Source organism: Cryptosporidium andersoni, assembly GCF_001865355.1.
Source record: "Cryptosporidium andersoni isolate 30847 chromosome Unknown contig_74, whole genome shotgun sequence".
NCBI classification, from domain to species: Eukaryota; Apicomplexa; class Conoidasida; order Eucoccidiorida; family Cryptosporidiidae; genus Cryptosporidium; species Cryptosporidium andersoni.
In genome coordinates this window covers 1-22,340 of record NW_027122867.1, presented here as the reverse complement: position 1 = coordinate 22,340, position 22,340 = coordinate 1, and the positions used below count along the sequence as shown (strand labels likewise).

The window sequence follows — 22,340 nt, the reverse complement described above, 5'->3', positions numbered from 1 at the left end:
AATGCTAGGAGTTCAGCACATAATTATTTATAATAGCTCATTTTCTTTTTTCTTTATTATTACTATTACTTTGATCCGTCAATTAGTTGATGAAATACTTATGAAGAACAGAAATAATAAATAAAACTACATTAGTCAACTTCCAAAGTTAACATTCCCAATAATAAAGATAGTTATGAGTGAGGACTTGTGTCTCAGCTTTAGAAGCTAGAGTAGTATGAAGTAAAAGTATTTATCACGGCAATATTATAAAGTAGGTACTATTATTGTAGGTAAGTTATTCAGATAATAGGCGCACATAAAGGTGTGATTTTGGATATACCTTTAATAGGAAACTAATATAGCCCCACAATACGCGGTAGATATAGATACAGCTGCATGCTAATAATTAGTGTTTATGAAAGAGTACGCATATTATAGTGGCTCATAGTAGAAGACATAAAATTACCACAATAAAGACAATTGGAACTTTCTCTTTCTTAATCTATAAGAGTTTTTTGGTGATTAATAATTGTACTTAAGCCTTGATTGGATTGGCTTGTTATGGTCACACTCCTTGTCTAAGATAACTTGGTAAATTTTAGGATATTCAATTTAGTATGTTTATATTAACTTTCTTAAAATTTACTATTTATTTTACTATCTTGGTAATTTATATTCATTTGATACACTTACCATTACGTGAGCGATTTAGTATAAGGTATAATGGTAAGATATCCTGTAGTAAATATCTTGGCGTTATATATGAGTATTCCTTTTTGGAACTCAATTCACCAGAATATTCACTTTTTAGTCCAGATCTTTTAGTTTTGGGTAAATCGAGATCTCATAGAAAAAAAAAAAAACCTAATGGGAGGGTAGATTCAATTAAAAATACCTCAGGTAAGAGTAAGAAGGAATCTAAGCATAAGGTAAAAAATTCTCATGAACATAAGAAGTCTAAGGTTGTTAAAAATAAAGTAGATAAATCAATTATGAGAGATACTACCACCTCAGGGAGTTCAAAGGGGTTTATCAAAAAGGATCTAAAATATGCTGAAATGTCCAGATATGTTGCTTTTTATCCTAAACCAAGTCATAATATTTGGCAAGACCCTAAAGAAAGAGTTTCATATAAGAATTTAAATCCTCAGCTTGGAAATTACTACCCTAAGATGCCAATTTCGCCGTTCAGGGAGAGTAGTGAATGTGCATCTTTATTCGATGCTGCAGTTTTAGCTTTTAAGAATTATGAAATAAGAATAACTCCATCCCAATTCACTGGCTTGGGATTACCTTTGGCTGCTTTGCTTCGTGAAGTTCTAAGTCAGCATGTATCTTTACAGGATAGTTGTCTAATGCTACGAATACTTCTTCATTTTTATAGCGGAATGAGGACTAGAATTCAATTTGTATATATCATTGCAGCTGTTACTCAAAATAAGGATCTTATTGGAGAATCAAATACTCAAACTTATAATTTAACAAAGAAGGTTTCTCGGAAGGTGTGTCAAGAATTTTTACAGTTACCAAAAACAAGATCAGATACTAATGCAAAATTATTTACTCCATATCAAATTTCAGATTTCTTCAATTTGACCAAATTTCCAAAAGATAACTCATTTTCATCTCGTTTATTTCCATTACATCGCCAAGATGGTTTCAAATTACTGGATTTACTAGACTACGAGTTGCAAATTAAAATTGCTCCAGATGAAGCAATGGCTGCAATTTATATTTTATTAAATCTTTTGGAACAAGATAGGACACAGGAGCAATGTGTAGAAGTTGTTTCTGCTATCATTTCTGCTTCTACAGATATTTCACTGGACATTATACAGCGAAATAAATTAGGAGGTATTTGTAAGGTTGTATTTGATTCTAAAGAGTCAAACAAGCCTCCATTATTATCTAGGGATGAGATATTATATTACTATGGCCCTAAATCTGATATTGTTGAAATGAGGCATAAAATGCCTGTAGTAGAACCTATTTCTTCAACAGTTTCAATATGGAATGAGATTGGCATAGTAGACTTTGTTGGTCGTGTATTATCTCGATTGTTTCTTGATTGCAATGGGCTTCGTGCGTGGGAAGTTAACCGGTTGTGTTCAATGATGGAGATCATGAATAAGCGTATTATTGCTATAGAGCCTAGTGCACAGTTAATTAATATTGAAGAGCTTTGTGGAGCTCATAAATATAAATTATCACATCCTAAGAAGACTTGGCCAGAAGCTATAATTACAACATTACACTTCCGGCCTAAAACTCTACCTATTTCAATTGAGAAATTATTTTCAAAGTTTTTAAAGCATGAAAAAGTGAAACTCAAGTCACTCACAGGAACTACTATAGTCAAACATGAGAATTTTTATAGTAAACCAGAATTTAGCAGTCCAAAGTTTATTACAACAGTAATACCTAGATCGGCAGATTCAGGCATACCTCAGATGTCGTTTACCAGGTCAAGTAAAAAATTCAGTGTATCTAATACATTTTTCTTCTCATATTTGTTTAATTCTCAGCCAAAGTATATTCAGAATAGATTTGTTTTTGCGGCTTCTTTTTTCCAAGAGGGACTTCTTAGCAAAGGGATCTTTGTGCATATATCTCCATCATATTTGTATAATACAATAAATGGTGACCTGTCTGAAAATTCTGATATATCTTTATTGAGTAATGCAGTAGATTTGCAAGGGACAAGTGATGTCAAATCTTTGCTTGAATTCTTCTTGAATTATGAACAAGGATTATTTAAAGAATTTCAATCTCAACATCATAATGCTAACTTGGAGGCTTTTATGAAAGAATTTTATGCTTATCCTTTGGCTACATATGGGTCTGGAAGATACTTCATTGAAACTAGTATAGATTTTAAGTTACTTAATATAGGACAGGTTTCATCCATTATGGATGTAAATAGGGCTTGTCTATTTCAAGCCTTTGTAAATCTGCGATTATTTCAATATGACTGTGGCAAACAGCTTGTTTTATTTCCATATATAACTACTAAGCAGTCGAATTTGATTCTGCAGAGAGTTGTTAGTAAATCTTTAAATAATTATGTCCTTGCTATGAAGCACTTTGTTCAAGATTTTAATAATCTACCGATTAATATTTTATTAAATATTGCCAATCAGTGGATAATATATGAGGAAGTGGCCTTACCTAATGCACTGAATATTTATGGTTCTGACAAAGCAACTGTCATAAGTAATTTGTATAGTGGTGATCATGTACTCATGTCTCACAATAACTTGGGTTGGTTCTTTTTGTTTGATATTCAATATGCTATAGATCAAGTTTCTGCAGGTTCTCAGATTGATTGTTCTCAGGAGCCATTGTTTCCTATTTGTCCGGCGGAATTAACTGTTAATAGAGTGATGTTTGCTTTTTCTTGGTTGAGATATTTTTATATTTATGTATATAGGTGTAATCAAGTTGATTTTAACCATGATAACATATTGAATTTATTTCATTATTTAATGAATGAATCTGTCATTTATAGCTCAGATCTGGTTTTTATTTTAAATAAATCTCCTAGTATACTCCCTAATGTAGATACTGGTGATTTTAGTAATGCATTACATCAATATTTCAAATTTGAGCGTTTTTTCTTATTGAAAAATTACAGAATATCCATTGAGACCTTTTTTGGTAATAAGTCAAACTTAATAACTGTTGAGGGTTGTCCATATTTCTATTCTATTCCTTGGGATTTCTTCAAATCTTCACATCAACAGAAGTGCCAAAGAGTAATTTCAGACAGTATTTTGAATATGGCAGAGACATTCTTGGCATTCAGAAAAAGAGTAGAATCTCTTGAACTGGTGGATTCCTTCAATATTTTGGATTCTATAAATCTTTTTTTATCTTTGGATACAAGTGATATGCGTAATATTGGTACTTCTAATATTTTAGTTCAATTTGTAGATTATATACTTGCAAACAACTTATTTCATTCTGCTAATTTGGCCTTCTTGCGTCCTTGGGTTGATTTACTATCTTCTGGTTACAGCTTCAGGCGTACTAATAAGTTGGTACCTCATTTACCAATGAATGTACAGCCTACTATATTAACTTCTCCTACTAATACGGATAACAGTTTGTTATTTCAAGATATATTAAATAAGTTGCAGCTTCTTAAAGTGGAACAAGATATTTTAAATCGAGCGATGGAATCAAATTCTGCAGATTACGAAAGCTATGGAAGTAGACTTTTAGTTATCCAACAGTCTATTGATAATTTATTCCTGAGTCTATCTACAATGAAAGATCAGGTTACTAGGTTATATAATTTTGATTCAGCTCTTATCAGTACACCCCCATGGTTTCAGAGTAGTCATAGACCCTCAACTGCCATAATTAGTGAAACAGGTTCTTTAGATATTCATCCTTCTATTCAGGAATCTGAACTTAAAAAAATTCCCTTTGTTTTAGCATTAGATGTTGCACCTTATAATTTAGAAAGTGGTATCTTAGAATTCCCGAATAAGAACGTGGATAATTTAGAAACTGTTCAGGTTGTTAATAGATTGCAAGCCTTCAGGGTCTGGTGGAGTTATATTCAACCTAAAATGAGGTTTTACTCAGGAGATATTATTTTGAGAAGTAATTTTCAGAGATTTGACCTTTTATTTCCAATTTTTAAAAAAATAGGTTATAGCTCTGATGCTCTTACTTTTGGTGGTGAATTAATGTCAATTTGTTCTGGATATTATCATATTGCAGGTGATGATTTTATAATGATAGCAAATTATTTTTTTAATGATGAATATACTGCTTTAAATTCGTTGAACCTAAAACCCAAGACATTAGATATAGCATATAGAGACTTGAGACTAATTTCAGCCATTGAACAAACAACTAAGCATATTCCTTTAGTTGGGTCTCCTGGTTATATTTATCCAGAAGTGGCTTCTATTGATTATTCTGAGGAATCCATTAATTTACAACAGTTTTTGGAGAGATTAGTATCTGAGTACTTTGCAAGTAGTCCAAGAAGGTTTCCAACAATTGGAATTCCTAGATTGAATATTCTAGCACTGAATTTTAAATTGGATCATTCTCTTCTTGCAAAGTATATCTCTGTAATTTTTGGTTATTCTAGTTTTTATCTAAATGCACCTTTGATTGGGGCATCACCACTCGCTTTAGCAAGTTATTTAATTACGACAATATTGCGGTTGTTAGGTAGTAACCAAATTACTTCGCATCATGAAGTATTATCTTACTTTCGTTCGAGTAGGTTAATTTTTGGTTCACCTTATACTGTATATACAAATCATGTACACTTCGTATCAAGTCAGGGAACTGGAAATTTACAACACACAGCTGCTTATAATATATATCATAATAGTTTAGAATCACGCCTTAACATAATATATCTTTTAAGGCTTTCATTGGACTTTTCTTCAAGAAAATTAGGTATTAATATTCATAATGATGATGATAGCCTTTCAAATATGTGCTTTTCTTTTATTTATGGCATAAATTTGTTGGAGTTATTCCGAACTTATCTTTTATTTAATATGGTTCCAGTTGATAAATTGAATGAGTATGTGGCATTTGTAGCTTTTTTATTTAGCCATATATTTAAGGACATAAAGATGTTATGCATTACAACTAAGATGGAAGAGAAAAAGTATATTGTAAATAATGTGATTGCTGATCCTTATTTAAAAAACTTTTATAAAAGTGAATTTTCTAGTGAGATAATTGATCGTTGGCTAAATTTTATGTGTTTGGGTAACCTTACTCACGATTTTCTAACTCTATATGTAAATTATAAGTTTGAACATTTCCTAAATTCTCCTATTTCCTCCTACAGCTCTGATCTTAAAGTTGTGATTCCCAGACAAATCTCAGGTTCATTCTCAAGTGAATTAATATCTTTTTCATATCCTTTTAATTTGCCACAGTGTAATATGGTTTTCTGTTTTTTGTCGTTTTTAAGGGATTTCTTGAAGTATGGTGACCTAAAAGATAATCCTTTAGTTCATATAGATGTTTGTAGCAGACGTATTTGGCTTGATATATGCAATGCATTAGGTACAGGTATTGATCTTGCTCAAGCTGTTCATATTCGCTTGCAATTAGAATTATCTATTAATATCATGAATAAGAGGTATATTGACTTTGATATTATTTCTGGACTTGTTGGATATTTTATGAACTCAATACATCCTTTGATTAGTCAGGGAAGTTCAATACAATCTTATCGCTTAATATACAGTAAATATGGAGAATGCAGTGATAAGATTAGTTCTCATATGCGTCTTGTAAAACCTAAACTTTGTGATTTAGCAAAGAATTATAGTGAACCAATCTTTGATTATAGATTTCAACTAAGTCACTTTGATATTCCTTCTCCAAGTGATATTTTATTAATGAAGCAACAGTCAGTTAGCGTTTCTCTATGGAGAAAAATATCATTGCAACCATTAAATCCATATATATGTAATATTGGAAATTCTGATTTATTAGATGTACGTTCTAGTGCGGATATTATTGAATGTAATGTACCAGATATAAATTTTGTAACTGGATTTTCTAGTGACTTTGAAATTGACACAAGCAATTTACCAATAAAAATTGAGCTACCTAAATTAAATAATGTTGGAAGTAAGCCTTGTTCTTACTTACAAATTAGTGGAATTGTAGATGGTGATGAAGTTTATAATAATCCCCAGCTCGCTTATGCTTCTTTTAAAGATAAAAAAATTAGGTATATTAATAGGGCTGTTCTTTTTCAGCGTTGGTGGGTATTAGTTTGGCCAAAGTTATTCTCATATTCTACTGATATTACTCTTGGAAGTGATTTTTCAAATATATTATTTCTTGCTAATATTTTTAATGAAATTGGTATGGACACGGAGCAAGGATTATTAAGTAAATTTTCTGAGGCTGTTGAGATATATTCGAATTACATGCCTAAGGATGATTTAAAAGTGATCATTAGAGCATTTGTTTCTCAAGAAAAACTCCTTTTACAACAATCTGGTAGACAAACTCTAAATGAGGCTTATGGTTACTTTGAAATGATTTATTTCCTTAGGGAGGATATGTTAGTTGTTCCTAAGGTATATATGCCTGACATTCTAATCCTTCGAGAAGGACTTGATATTAGTCCAGATGTTTATCGTTTATCTGAATATTTGAACAGATTGATATCTGAGTACATGGCTGCAGCTCCACGCTTCTATCCAACAATCTTGATACCATCTACAGATTTCTTAGCACTTCATTTTACCTTGGAGCGTTTTGCATTGGAATCTCTATTGCGTACATGGAGTATTCGTAAAGAGAGCTTTATTTTGGCATTCTTTAGAGCTGCATCAATAGGAGCTAGCTATTATGCACTGGCATCCTTCATTATTGATCATTTTACAACACTTGGAATTTCGGATGTTACTTCGCAACCACTTACTGTCGAATTTATGAGGGTTCACTTTCCATATGCAAGCATGGACCAATTAGTTAATAATATTTACTTAGATCATGAAATGGTCTCAATGTTTAGCAATCCTATATCTGCTATTAATGGAATTAATGAATTAGGTATGAAAACTTGTAAAGAAATATTAACAGGACTTGTAGTTGATTCATTGTCAATTTCGGAATTTTATACTAATATCAAGTTACCATTACCTTCAAAGAATATTTCGTACATTGTTATCCTTATAATGGGTGGTACTCGAGTTCTAGATGCTATTAGAATGCATGGATATCTTGGGAATATAATGATTGGTGACTTTAATAAGTTTTGTCTATACTTCTCGCATATATTAACTACATTTATATTGTTTTTATTAAATAATATCAAAGTTTCTCATTTACAAATTAAAGATGATCTTATGAATATGCTATCCCCTAGTTGGCTAAAATATTTAGGGGAAAGGAATATTGTGAATTTGTATATACTTGTTCGTATGAAGTATGTATTAAATTTATCTTATTCTAGTGATGTGAGTAATATTAAATCTAATATTCTTAATTCTAATATGGATTTTGCACAGTATTATGAGACTAATAATGAATTTTTGGTTATTGACCAAGCAAGAGGACGTTTTAGACAAATACAAGGGAGTTTATGCCAAGATGGGGATGTTGCAACTTTTAATTTGATTTCCATCTTTTTGGAATATTTTGCACACATAATTAAAGATCTTCATAATAAACGATTTTTGGGGTATTCATTTGATCCTGATAAACTGAAGTCAATAGAGATTATTTGCACAGCAACAAAGTTAAGCTATGCGTTACCTATTCATGAGGCTATATATACTTTATTATCAAGTAATCTCCACTATTCAATGGGCTCTTTATCACATAAATACATTGAAATTTTGTACAATGGATTTTTTGAAATATTAAGTATAAGGTGTAATGGAATTAAAAACATTGTTAGTTGTTTATCAGATAATACTCAATTACTGAATATATTAGATATCATATCTAATTATATGGTAACTTTGGAGAATATAAAAGATTATAGAACTAATGTTCCTTCACTAAGTTCTCTATATATATTATTGAATGATGAACCATATTCTCCTGGGATTTTGGATAGTCAAGATATATTTAATTCTCATGATTCATTAATAAGTGAATTATCTGATTTAATGTATAATAAGTTATATGGTGACTCTATATCTAGACATCAAGATTCCTTGTCAAGTTGGCTTGGCCCAGTTGATATTAATAATAAATTTGATTTTATCCCTAAGAAAAGTGCAGAATTATTGAATAATCGCTATCAAAATCACTTGTATTCTGTTGTGATATTATATGACAAACTAAGTATAGATTATAAACAAGATGTAAATTTAATTATTGATATTGGGTTTGTGGAAGATAAATCTGTTCGGTTTGCAATATTTCCTGATATTGATAGAGTCGATGTAGGGATTGTTAACAGGGCAGCCTGCTTTCAAGAATGGTTAATTATTATGTGGCTTAATACAGAAAGGTTTTCATACGATAGTAAATTCCGAAATTTTGTCGGAAATTATAGATATATTCTAGATATATTTAGTAATCTATTATATTCTGATGATGTAAGTACTCTTGTATCTTTATTATTAAATGCAATAACTAAAGTATCTGTTTATGGTTCTTATAATGATTGGTTTCTAATTGCATCTTCGTTCATTTCCACTGAAAGACAAATGGTAGATACTTTTAATATGCCATCTATTCAAAGTTTTAGTAGTAAGGGTCTTTGTTTCGAAGCTTTTCCTTTTGTAAATATTGATCTTCCAAAATTTCCAAGTTATAAGGATATATCTGTAATTGAAATGGAGTGGAGCATTCCTGATTCTTTAAATAAAGTTCATTTGGCTGAATATATTGAGTTTTTATTAAAAGATTACTTCTTTTCTGTTTCTATGTCAGTTGTTACTTGTGTGCTTCCATCTGTTAATGTAATTGTTGATAACATTTCCTATGATACTGAAATAATGGCTAGAGTAATTTATCATTGGGCAGGTAATCGTCATGATTTAGTGCATGCTCCACTTATGGGTCTCTGTCCGGTATTAATTGCTAATTATTTAATTGGTAATTTACAGCCCATTAGTCTCAATTCCGTGGATTTACTTTCTTCTTTTATTGACACAAAAAGTATATATGGTTTATCTCCTTTTTATGTAGAACATGGTATGTTTCTTACTAATCATCTGGGTAATTTTGATAATATTATAGAGAATAAATTGATTGGGAAAGGAAAACAGAATTTTAATAAGCTATTGAGTCTAATATTTCATAGCGTTTCGGATGTATTAAATATAAAATTGACTGTTGATAGTAACCAACAGGACAAATTCTTCAAGATGTTACTTTCAGGTATTTCTGAGTCAGAAATAATAAGGGCTTTGATAAAGATATCTGATCTAATGTTGAGTATTAGTGAAGTTAATTCATTTGCTGCCTTATCAATGCATTATTTGCAGATTATCCGTCGTTGTACCCTCAGTATAACAAATATTGATGTTTCTTTAATTGATGAACTTGTTCTTACAACTTTTTCATCACTTGGTTATTATATTCATTCGGAGTCACTACGTTCTTTGTTGGTTAACTATTACTTTGCAAGCGGTTTGTCAAAATTGAGCAATATGAAGAATCTATTTAATAGATGTATAGAAAAGAAAGTTATGATGATAGTACCTCTTTACAAATCTCTTCCAATATTTGGTGCAATTAATCAATTAGATGGTATTTACAGGACTTTCCCAAGTGGTCCACATGTTATTGGTGGAGTTCATTCAAGCTCAATGAATAAAAGGCTTATATTGGGTTACTGCCTAAATATAATCATTAGTGATCCTAAAAATATGGAGATCCTTAATATGGGCAGTTCTGTAGACTTACAAAACCCGGAACTTTGGATCAATTCATTAAATTGTAAGGATTTTAATTTAGATTGTTTAGCGTCTTCAGTATTTGGTTTTATTAATAAAGATCGTCTTGGAGTTCACTTTTTATCTGTTGATATAATGAGAGAAGTGATTGAATTAATTAACTCTAAAGTACTTTTTGTTATGAAGTCACACTCTATTCCTGCTATAGATATGTTAGCATTTGCAGATTATTTTTCAGCCTGTAAATTAGCTGCATCTATCATGAGGTCAATAAATATTGATATTTTGTCTATATCTAAGATCTTAAGAAATAAAGTGAGTACCCTACCTACTGTGCGCATATTTCAAATCCCTTCAGTAATGTGCAACATAAATGCGCAAGTTCCTGCTGCTAATCGTGGAACTTCTAAGGTTATGGATAAAGTGGACCTCGCTACATTTTATCCTGCTATACAGATATCTAGTGACCCAACTAGTTTTAATTTGCATCCTATTTTCGGCAGAAATACTTGGCTTAATAATAAAGGGTTACTAATAAGTAATTATGGACTTTGTACCAATCAACATGTTAGCATTGCTAATCGAGCAGCCTTCTTTCACATCTTCTCATATATAGCAACTTCAGAATATCGTGATATAAGATTAGATATTAATTTATGTTGTAGTCTCTTCAGAAAACATCCTGCAACTCGCAATATTAACGACATAATTGTCAATGCCGTCGAAATATTTGGTAGTTTTGAAGTATATGAAGTATATCAGTTGCTACATGCATTTCTTTTATTTGAAGGGGTTACATTTGGACTTAGTCCATTGAGTAAGATTACTTTTCAGTATAGAAATGCATATTATGTATATTCAATTTGGCTTGAGTGTGAAATTCCCAGTATGGATCTTTTATTACCTGCTTTTGAAGGTGATACAATGTACCTAGGTAAATTATTTTGTTTACTCTCTAATCAGCTGTTGGGTAAAAAAGATAACTACAATATAAATATAGATATTGTAAAATGCAACTTAATCGCTAAGTATTTATGGCCTAGAAGTAACCAATTTCCTTCACAATTTGATTCTGTACTGGCAATTGTCAGTTTCATCCGAGAATTGAAACCAGTTTTAGAGGGTCTTGGTTATACACTTTATAAAAAGTTTATTTCCTATGTCAATGATAACATGAAATTTAAGCAAAATTTGGATAGAAATCTTCATTCTTATTATGAGAGAATCTTTAGAAAACCCTTTGTATGTAGAGAAAATGAAATTCCTTGGAACTATCCTCACTACAAGTATTTGCAAGTATCTTTTGAACATTTTAACTTTTTAAGGTTTTTAAGATATTCAATGCGACAGTTTCGAAATTCTGGATTATCTGATGATAATATTATGTCTTTGAATATTCATATATTAGCAAATAAGGCAATTTCTTCTGCATCTATTTTCGATAGTATCTTTACCAATGAGGAAGATAAACACTTATTTTTTAGCACAATTGAGTCATACTGGAGGATTTCATCCCCAAGAAGTTTTGAAGATACCTTCAGCTCACCTTTTGTAGATTGTAATAAACATGATGAGGGTTTCGTCTCTGGTATATCTTTTCCTCTTACCTTTGAAGGTGATCAAGCTATTGTTGGTCCTCCTAGGGAGTCTTACCTTTAGGAGTAACGAGCATTTAAGCTTATTTAAATATATCAAGGACTTCTATATTTTCATTAATGATATTAGCAGATCTAATTTAATCTTTGTGGTATAGGCTCTTTCCTAAATACAACTGAGGCAGTATTAGATGATTTGACATATATTTTAGAGTCATTGAAGAAACTTAAGATAAATTCACAAAATTCACTCCAATCAATGGAGCCATCGTGGTTAGTATCTATTTCATCTAAAATAGTATCCCAATCGGTATATACACCTTGATTTGTTGAAGGCAGTACTGTTCGACAATTAGGCTCTGCAAGTGATGAAAATCCCTTTGTTATATTAGATAGTAACTTAGATTGTTGTGTTTTGAGTAGAGTTTTAAAATCTTGTCTAGATACTATTCCATCTCTATCTAAATCTATCTTCATAAATAATGATCTTAGTTGCCTGATTTCATTTTTCTTCCATATATGACACGCAGTTATGAATTCACTATAAGATATCATGCCATTTCCATCGATATCCATAGCCCTCATAATAATGGCTGCTTCCCATTGTAATATACCAGCAGACTCAAATCCATTTGTAATTTCCTCTAAGGATAGTAAACCATCATTATCTGTATCTAAAGAGCGGAATATATTAGTTATCATATTTATTTGTGTAGTATCGAGTGCCAATTGGTGAGTTAGCATATGAATTAATAAATGTCGCAATTCAGATTGTCGTGTGTAGGCCCTTAGGTGTGCTAATAGTGGTGTACCGATATCAACTTCATTGTATATTTTATGTGGAAGTACTAGCCATTCGTGGTTTAAAGCTTCATCAACCGTAATCCTACATCGGGGTTTCTTTTCTAGTAACCTTTTAAGGAAGTTTTTACCTAATTCTGTAATAAATGGTATCTCATCTATTGGCGCTATAGACTCGCATATATTAGCCCTTGTTTCTGAGTGATTTGAGCCTTTAAATGGATGATAACCAGTAAGTAAGCAGAACATTACAACACCAACAGCCCATATATCAACGCTATATGAAAAGGGTTGCCCCAATATCATTTCTGGTGCCATATAATCCAAACTTCCAGCTATTTTTGTACATGTATCCTCAAAAAAAAGTAGCTCTGTCTCTTCACTAGTAAACATTTCGCTTAAACCAAAGTCAATGAGCTTTATTGTTGTGTTTCCACTTCCAAATGAGTTAGTTAAAAGGATATTTTGCGGTTTCAAGTCTTTGTGAACTACTCTCTGTTGATGTAAGTAACGGACGGCAAGCAATATTTGCTGAACAATCCTAGCTACATGATACTCTGATATTCTAAATCCTGACTGAATTGAATCTCGTAAAGATTGAAATAAATTACCTCCAGCACAGTATTCTTGAATTATATACATATTTAATTTGTCTTCATAAACTTCATAAATATGCACAATTCCAGGATGATCCAATCTCTTTAGTATCTCAACCTCTAGATCAATATTATCTAGCTTCTTTTTACACTTCACTTTATCAATAATCTTACAGACTCGTCTTTGACGAGTATAATTTTCAGTTACTAAGTAAACCTCCCCATAGGTCCCAATGCCTAGCTGGTTATGAAATGTATATAGATCATTAATATCTTCTTCATATACTAAATGTTTTCTACTAATTGAATTTTGTTTACATTGTTGAAACTTCCTTATATCAAAGTGCCTTCGTCTAATTGCTGTTAATACATTTAAAAAGTATCGCAAAAAAAAGTGAAAGCTAATCATCTCTAGTTCACTAGGGTTCTTCATGTCAACAGCTGCAGTAGAATTTAAATGAGTAAGTATTTCATTTACTACACTTTTTTTATTGATAGGTGGTAAAGCAAGATGCTCACCTAAGGTTGTGAGTAAGTCAAGTAATTCATCAATTTTCAGATAACCATCATTATCACCATCAAACTGTTGAAATGAGTACTTTGCAGACTCCATAAATCTCTGCTCAGTAGAAAGCACAAAATCTACCTTAGTCTTGAGTTCTGATAAATCTAGTCTCGTTAATATTGACCTCTGAGTTGGAGGACCAGTCAGAATAACTAGCTTGTTGTTATGCAATTCATCGTTCCCAGAGCTTGGAAGCTGTTCAATACAAGACAGAGATCTCTCTTCTAAGACAGAACGTCTAGATTCAGATATTTTCAGACCATTTTCGTCAGAAATTTTGTTAATTAGTCCATTTGTTTTCATAGAAGCACTGCGATTCTTTATCTTTGAGCTTCCTCTCACTATTGAAGCAAAAACCTCCTTAATACTTCTATTTCCTGTTAATTTGTTGTTAATTTCTTTACTTTTACTCTTAGTCACTGCTTTTTCTCCCGATATTTGTACATTATGCTGCTCTAAAACTTCAGGACACTTCCAAGATTTGCTACTGGTGATTAATTTGGAGGGTCCAGATATACCTCTTAAGTATTGTTGTTGCAAGTTTCTCTCGTCTACATGTGTTATACTTTTTGATCTATGCATACTTCCAGAATTTGAGTAAGAATTAAAGTTTGTAGAAACCTTTTGTATATTTGAGTTCCTTGGTTTTGCAGCTATTGAGTTACTATTGCTACAATCTGACGATATACTGGATCTTCTGGAATTTCTTCGACTTGGCATGATAGTAGTCATTATTCAATCATTATTATGATATTTCAAGTTTTCAGTTTTTAAAAACCAAAATGAGGCATCATGTAACTTATGGCGGTATAATGGAATTGTCAGATTGTGTGCCAGGTCTACACCCAGCTCTGACACGACTAGTTTATTGTCCTAAACTTGCGTATATTCTTCTTAAAGTAGCTAAGGTGATGTCAAAATCATTTTTTTTATAATAATCTTATCCCTTTTTAGCTTGAAATTTGTGGTACAAACTGGCTGTAATCAGTTCCCCCATATAAAGTCCACCACGATTGATAGCATACCTCAGTCTGAAATAATCCATTAGTAATGTGGAATTCTCCCTTTGAGTCCCTACCAAACCAAATTCCATGTTCTAATGAAATAAAACTACTTTCTTTTGTATATAGCAACCAAGACTTCATATCAATGCAGGTAGATTGTGGGTTTACTTTATTACTGAACCTAGTGAAACTCACTACCCATAAATTTTCACTTCGCAATAGACATAACTGCAGGAACAGTTGAATCAGTTGATTAGAAGAACCTATAGATATAATGGAAGTATATAAATCTATAATTATTGGAATGTTATGGAAATTCAATAAGAAAGTAGGACTTGTGGATAAACTTACCTTTACCATTGAGGTTTACTTTAATAAAAGCAACATTGTCAATTTCAACTAATGAGAGATTATCAGCCTTCAACTTAAACTTACAACTAAAAACAGTATTTAAATTATCAAAAAAAAAGGGTTTCCCTTTACTAGTATAAGTGTAGAGGCTTCCTATGCATGGCTGAAATATTGGCCTATATAGCAACCCTGAAGAAATATCTTCCCACTCCATATACCAAAATGGAGGAAAGTTGTTTTTACCCTTAGAAAGAATCTCTTCAGAAGTATTAGGATATTTTAAAGATATATAGGATATTGTGGGTGCATTGTTTAAATTGTTCACTTTAAAACTAGTTTCAGTACCTATTTGTGAATGAATTACAAATATTCTACTAGTTAAATAATCCAAACCCCAATAAGAGTAGTTTATTTTTGATGTATTCCAAAAAATTATATCGTTCAGTCTATACCTAGTTGGAAACCCAGTAGAGACAATACAGTTAGGCATAAAGTACTTATTCGTAAATTTCTCATCTTCATTATTTGGAAGTTTATTCACAGGATTAACTTTGATTACAACTGTTTTTGTATTCTCTTTTCCATAAGAATATTTTATATTGTTAATAGAGAGAGTTGATGTTTTATTATAACCTATACAACTACTGATAGCCTTCCTTGCACCGTGACCACAAAAAAACAATCCTACTGCTAGGCTGCATAGAAGTAGCACCATGACTAACATCATTTGAAATTTAATTTGATATCTGTTGAATAAATCTCCAATAAGTCCATTTTCAGTAATATTGCATTTTTTCTGAATAGTTATATTTTCTTTGCTCATATTACTTGTCTTATATGAAGTCTTATTACTCACAAAACAATGATGACGCTAAAAAGGTTATCCTTTTAGAAGGCAATTTTTCTAGACAGCTCAGTCAATTACCAGATGGTCAGGGTACAATTTTCAAGGTGAGACAATTGCAGACAAGTAAATATAAGAAGTAGACTTGAAAAATTATATCAACTTCTCTACATTTAACAGTGACAAAAAAATTTAGGAATTACTTAAGAGTTTTTTGAAGATATTGAGATAATATATCAGTATCCAAATATATCAGAGTTACAAATAAGAGAGATAGAATTATTTAGAAATTTCACATAATTTAAGTGATTCAGTATCATATTTGTACGCTCTTTATTTCTGTAAAATATTTTTAATTAAGTAGCTTTAAAAGTGTATGGTACCTCAGTATTAGCCAACTTATATTAATACTACATATCTACATACTTTCGCCAGTCTTCTGTAGGACCTAGCATTTTAGGGAGAGGATCTAACTCGTTCAATAGCCTAAATATTATTTTTCTATAGCCTCTTGTTATTGAAATATTGATGTTTTGTCCATATATATCGTTTACTGAGTGTATAGTTGAGGCAATTTCAGGTATAAAAATATCACGGATATACTTAAGAGAAGCTTCTAAGAAAGCAATTCCCACTGTAATTTTATCCCAATTTACGTTTGGAATATATATTGCTGCATTTTCATGAACTTCTTTAATAGAGAAGTCTCTAACTTCATTTAAGCTATATGACTGTATGGATCCCTTATTGAAAGAACCATGTGTATGGTTTCCTTTAATAAGAGTAGATGTAGTTCCAAGGAGCATCTGGAAATATGTCGATGTCCATGGAAATTTCCCAATATTTTTATAAGATATTGTTTTGAGTTCAATGCGACTATCTGATTCAATAATCCCTGGTTTCAAGTTATCTGAATAAATTACTCTACAGGGTACATCAAGCCTTCTATCAATATATTCAATAGGACTCTTATATACTTCCTGAAACCAATTTCTGCAGGTTGAAAAACTATTTTGTATCTTTTTTTTTTCGTATGGGTATACTCCATAAATTATACTAGATGCTTTAACAGCGTCTAATTCTGATCTACATAGAATCTTTACTCCTCCAATAGAGATTATATCAATTAGATAGCTAGAGTCGATGACCTTGACAGGTCCTGGTGCATTAGTTCCGATATCGATGTTATTCCGTGTTAAAAAGGTTTCAAACTGAAAACCTACACTTGGGAATCCAGGTTGCATGTTAACCGGAAATAAGCGCATTGGTTCGCTGTATACTACTCCACCCTCACTAGTACGTATAGTTGTATTGATGCATATTTCTGGATACTCTAAACCTGGTTTACTAAATACAACGTCTACAAGTCTTCTTAGACATAACCTATCAGCATATATATTAATTCCATGATCAATATTACCAAATTTTCTAATAGCCAGATCATAGTGGGTTAAAGGTGCAATTGTTTTAGATTTCTGTGAGTAAGTAAACCTACATTGTATATTGTCCAGATTATTGTCTCTTATAAGTGAACGTGGTAAAGCCGGTACTATGATAGTATCGAAGAAATGTTCGTCTAAAAAGTTTAATTTCGAGCTTGATAGTAATGAACGAATTGGTATTGAATATGAAGCAAGGCACTTAACAAGTTCTATCTTTGGTAGGTATTTTGGATTTAGGGTTAGTTCTTTGACAATAAGTTCTGATATATCATCAACATCAACTTCATATACATATGAAGACATATTAAGATCTTGAAGTTTGCAAGATGCTTGAGATAGTTCACAAACTTATTTTTATAAGAATTTATCTTTTAATTAGTCTTGTGCCAAAGTGGCGCTTGACAGAAATTTACTAGTGTTTTCCCATATTTTGGACCATGACTTTTGTCACTTTAATGATGAATTTCAACTTAGGAAATATTACAATTGACTCTTATCTACTCATTTCTGTATAACTAGATTATGAAGAAGACTTGGTCTTATTTTACCGATACTTTTTTACAAATTGTATGTATACATCTTTCTTTAAGTAATATGTTAGGTGCGGGTAGTATCTACAGAACCTTTGTCAGTTTTTGATGACTCACCTAGTTACATGAAACTTTACAACTTTTTTTATTTTTATCTTTATATAAGTATTTCCCATTATATAATAATATTACTACATGAATATCTGCATAATAATTTAGATAGGCTTGTTATAAGGGAGTTGTGCTTTGGAGAACTGAAAGATAAGTCTGTAAGTATAGTTGTGGATAGAGGAACTAAACGCATGACTGGCTTGGAGAAATCTCTAAATAAAAATCTTTTCAAATTTTTAGATTCTCAAACAAAGTTAGAAACTGCAAGACATAACAAACTATCAAATGACTCATGTTCACTGAAAGCATCCCTTTCCAAGAATAAGAAGGGATTCCTTGATTCTTGGCAGCTATATAAAAGTGAGAGTATTATTCCAAAATTCAGCTATAACATAGAGACTAGCCGTAATGCAAAAAAGAAATGTGAATTGTTGAAGCAAGCGAGTATTGAAATTTATAATTCAATATACGGTACTGATAGGAACGATATAAAAAAGTATTACAGAGGTGACAGAGGTATTGACTTCTCTAATAATGAGGTTTTAGAAGATCTACTGGTGATGTCTACAGAAGAGTCAAAAATTACACCTGAAATACTAAGGAAACTCGATAACGGTATAACAATGAGAACAATTCCTGATAAGCTAGCAAAGCTTATTGAAGAAAAAAAGAAACCACATAGTTCAAGCTATTTCCCAATAGGAAGAAAAGATCAGAAATATGCATTCCGAGATAGTCCTAGTTCATCTAATTTACTAAAATTCTCTTTAAACCCTTTTACTTCCCTGAGCAAGGTATCTTATAGTAGAAGTTTCGACGATGACAATCATGAAGTGGAACAGTATGATATGTATGATTCAAATAGAATGAAAGCTAATAAATTTGATACTAAATTTAGGAAAGCACTTGATAGTGTCAGCTATAGTGATAAATTCAAAGCAGTACCAGATAAAGTTTTGAAAAATTTACAATCTCGTTTACTTGAGGAATTACCAGATATTGAGTCTACTTCAAAAGATATTTTAAAGTTGTATGCCCCTTATACAAAGTTAGAAACAAATCCTACTAATTTAAGAGAGTCTGAGTCAGGTATGAAGTCTAGGAATATAGGTAAAAATAATCGAGAAATAAATATGGAGCAATCTAAAGATGAGTTAAAATATGAATACAAAAGAAAAGATATTAGCAGTTCCTTAATTGGTAAGTCAATTGCTAGAAAAGGCTTTGGAATTTCTTTCAAGTCTGCAGTCATACCTATGGACAATATAGCTGAATCAGAAGAGTTGTTCAATTTATACAAGGAGTATCTTAAAACTTTGAGGTACTGTAATCATCTTAATAAAGAGAATTCTTCGCTAGTTGAATTACACCAGTGTTTAAAAACTTTAAGAGAGATGAGTAATCAACTAAAGAATGCTACTATTACTGAGAACTTGAACGTTAAGCCAAAAAGTTATAGTCAGATGATTAGAAGTAGAGGTTCAGAAGAAATTACTGGTCTACACAAGTCCAGTGATATAGAAACCAAGGTTAATGACCAAATTTTTAGCACTAAATTTAGCACTAAAGATAGTACAAATAGCATCAAGCAATACAACACTTTGGTTATGGACTCATTACCGAGTGACTTGAGCGTTATACCAAATTATTTGAGAAAAGAGTATATACTTGCAAAAAGTAATCTACAGTCTAACGAGGCAAATGGATTAGCAGATATAGGGATTTATCAAGATAATAAAAGGCACAATAATACAAATGAATTGTTGCAAAAAGTTGGAGTTAGCCACGAGGAGTGGATGTCAAGTGAGGCCCTGAGAAGAGCACTAATAAAATATCGCGAAGCAGAAGAAGCTTTAAATAATCTTCAAATATCTCCTATAATTGAGACTCATGGAAAAATTGAAGCTCATAAAAGAATTGCTGAATATCAAAAGGCACGAAGTGATGTTGATTCTGAAATAAAAAAACTAAGACTTAGGGGAGGAATCTATTGAAATTTGCAGAAATTCTCTATTTGTTGATTTCTTGCTGCTATTATCCACTTTATACTTGTACAAGCTATTTGTTCAAATTTATATTATAAATACATATTTACTACAATTCAAGTTAATGTAGAGTTCTTATTATGAAGTAACTTGCACAATTGATAATTTAATATAAAATTCGACTTGTGGTGTAGATTTCAGAACGTACACATTAAGTATTTTACGCTTTCATGGCTTCTTTAAGTTGACTGGATTGCTTTAATTGCTTGTACGTTGTCTGTCAAAATATTGAATTTGTGAGTTAAATCTTATAGTTACTTAAGTTGCAAGATCTCTTTTTATCCTAATGAATGATATTCCTGAATTTATTATATATTAGTTTGCGTACAACTTTCTATATAACAAGCAATATAGAAGCGGAACACCAACAAAGAGGTTTTATATTGCTTAGTTAAATTGGGTCGACTGTTCTATCTGTCTTACCTAGCATCTATGATAAGGTGTTTTAGTTTAGTACCTATTGAATTTAATACCTACAATTCGAAATGTAGTATAGAGGTCAATAAAATCTGTATATCTTGAGGTTATCACTTCCCTCTGTGTATCCCTTATATATGGTTTTGTTTGCTCGTGGTCAACACAGATCCGTTAAGTTGAGATATAATATTCACTTAGTACATAGTAAATTATTTTGTGATAGTAATATATAGAGTTTTTTTTCTAGATGCTAGGATATTTGTATGAAAGGGATGGGTACCAAACTGAGTGCATTGGGTATTCCTAAAAAGTTACAAATAAAGGTGACTTTTTAAGATATTAAAAAATTCTGAGTTTGTTTAAATACTAAATTTTTGAAACATCCTAATTGTTTAAAATCCCACTTCCCTAGAACTTTTTAAATTAAATGATTATGGTATTATTCTTTTAGTATAATGGTACCTTGCATAGGGTCTTAAAATAAGTTACTTCTTTATTGTATTATTCATCCAGACAAGAAAAGTTCCAGAGGCTTCCTTTGTACGCACCAACCTTGCATCAGTTGTAAATGTTTAGTATATAACCCATACATTCTAGTATCATATAATGGTTCTCATGTTGTAAAGAAAGTGGTTAATTAGGCCTCCTATTAAGTATTAGAGGTAATAAATTAAAATAGGCGGTACTCCGTAGTAAGCCGTCAGATGTATAACGTTTTGAAAGTAATTTTCCGAGATTTATACCTCACAACCTGGGAACTATAGAATATACGTACAGTGGGGCTGACAAGTTGTTCTAGTTTACTGGTACCTATTTCGACTTGAGAAGGTGCAGGGTGACTACCGTTTTGTCTTAATAACTGTCTTTAGTGAAGTGGTTGGTTCATTTAGCTTTTAAAATGAACTTAACTAGACTGGATGTGGTGAGGTTGTTGTACTATTATGGGTTCCATAATGCTCTTCTGAAGTTGAAGTTTCTAGTTTGCAGTGTATGACTCTCTTGATTCTCTTAGTTGGGTGGGAGGGCTTCACCCCTCAGGTTTATTAAGAGTACAAGGCAGAGGGGTGTCTTTGTAATTTATTTCATCTCGATGTCTTCTGATACCCTTTAAGTACAGAGGGGGGGGGGGGTCCTTTGACCCTCCGGCTCTTCCCGCAGTCTCTTCTGGAGTTTTACTGGAGTGTACAACGTTTAGGGTACTTCGCTGCTATTTCTGTAAATAGCTAAAGCAGTGGGGTACTCCCAGATGTAGCTTGGCACCTTTCCAGAAGTCCCCAGGTTTCCTATCCCCTGCACCTGGGGCTGAGATTGTCCTTATAGTCTTTCCACATATACATGGGAGGGTTATACAGCAATTTCACTTCTCCCTTCTTCCCTACTAGCACTTTAGGATATTCTAGCCATACCCTAGGAGGGTCTCCTTGTGTAGATCTCTTTTGTCCTTTAGTTATCTGCATCTAGGGATGGAGGTGAGAGTGGTCTTTCAAGGTTAAATTGGAACACTGTCGCATTCACATGCAACGAGTCATTTCACTGCCCTTATCTCTGGGATCCCTTGGTCCTCCTAGCCCGCCTCGTTATTTCCATGACATCTCCTGGGGATATCTAGGATAGGGGGGAGGAGATGGGGGGGTGAGGGTGGTCTCTTGATTCTGTTGCGGTGTGGTATAGTAGTAACCTGGTTGATCCTGCC

General features: G+C 31.9%; 5 protein-coding genes across 5 annotated transcripts; 2 read left to right on the top strand and 3 right to left on the bottom strand.

Annotated features, from left to right (window-relative positions):
- Positions 1-599: 599 nt before the first annotated feature.
- cand_029350 (uncharacterized protein) lies at positions 600-12,005 on the top strand (the record flags this gene model as incomplete). Its single annotated transcript, XM_067213162.1, has 1 exon — positions 600-12,005. The coding sequence occupies one exon, from the start codon at positions 600-602 to the stop codon at positions 12,003-12,005; it is 11,406 nt and encodes a 3,801-aa protein (XP_067067658.1).
- A 71-nt stretch (positions 12,006-12,076) lies between these two features.
- On the bottom strand, positions 12,077-14,635 carry cand_029340 (protein kinase domain-containing protein; the record flags this gene model as incomplete). The annotated part of the gene is made up of 1 exon (XM_067213161.1): positions 12,077-14,635. One exon carries the CDS (start codon positions 14,633-14,635, stop codon positions 12,077-12,079), a length of 2,559 nt encoding a protein of 852 aa, XP_067067657.1.
- Positions 14,636-14,853: 218 nt separating this feature from the next.
- cand_029330 (uncharacterized protein) lies at positions 14,854-16,081 on the bottom strand (the record flags this gene model as incomplete). The annotated part of the gene is made up of 2 exons (XM_067213160.1): positions 14,854-15,170; positions 15,259-16,081. 2 exons carry the CDS (start codon positions 16,079-16,081, stop codon positions 14,854-14,856), a joined length of 1,140 nt encoding a protein of 379 aa, XP_067067656.1.
- A 431-nt stretch (positions 16,082-16,512) lies between these two features.
- On the bottom strand, positions 16,513-17,847 carry cand_029320 (uncharacterized protein; the record flags this gene model as incomplete). The annotated part of the gene is made up of 1 exon (XM_067213159.1): positions 16,513-17,847. One exon carries the CDS (start codon positions 17,845-17,847, stop codon positions 16,513-16,515), a length of 1,335 nt encoding a protein of 444 aa, XP_067067655.1.
- A 529-nt stretch (positions 17,848-18,376) lies between these two features.
- On the top strand, positions 18,377-20,179 carry cand_029310 (uncharacterized protein; the record flags this gene model as incomplete). The annotated part of the gene is made up of 1 exon (XM_067213158.1): positions 18,377-20,179. The coding sequence occupies one exon, from the start codon at positions 18,377-18,379 to the stop codon at positions 20,177-20,179; it is 1,803 nt and encodes a 600-aa protein (XP_067067654.1).
- Between the last annotated feature and the right edge of the window lie 2,161 nt (positions 20,180-22,340).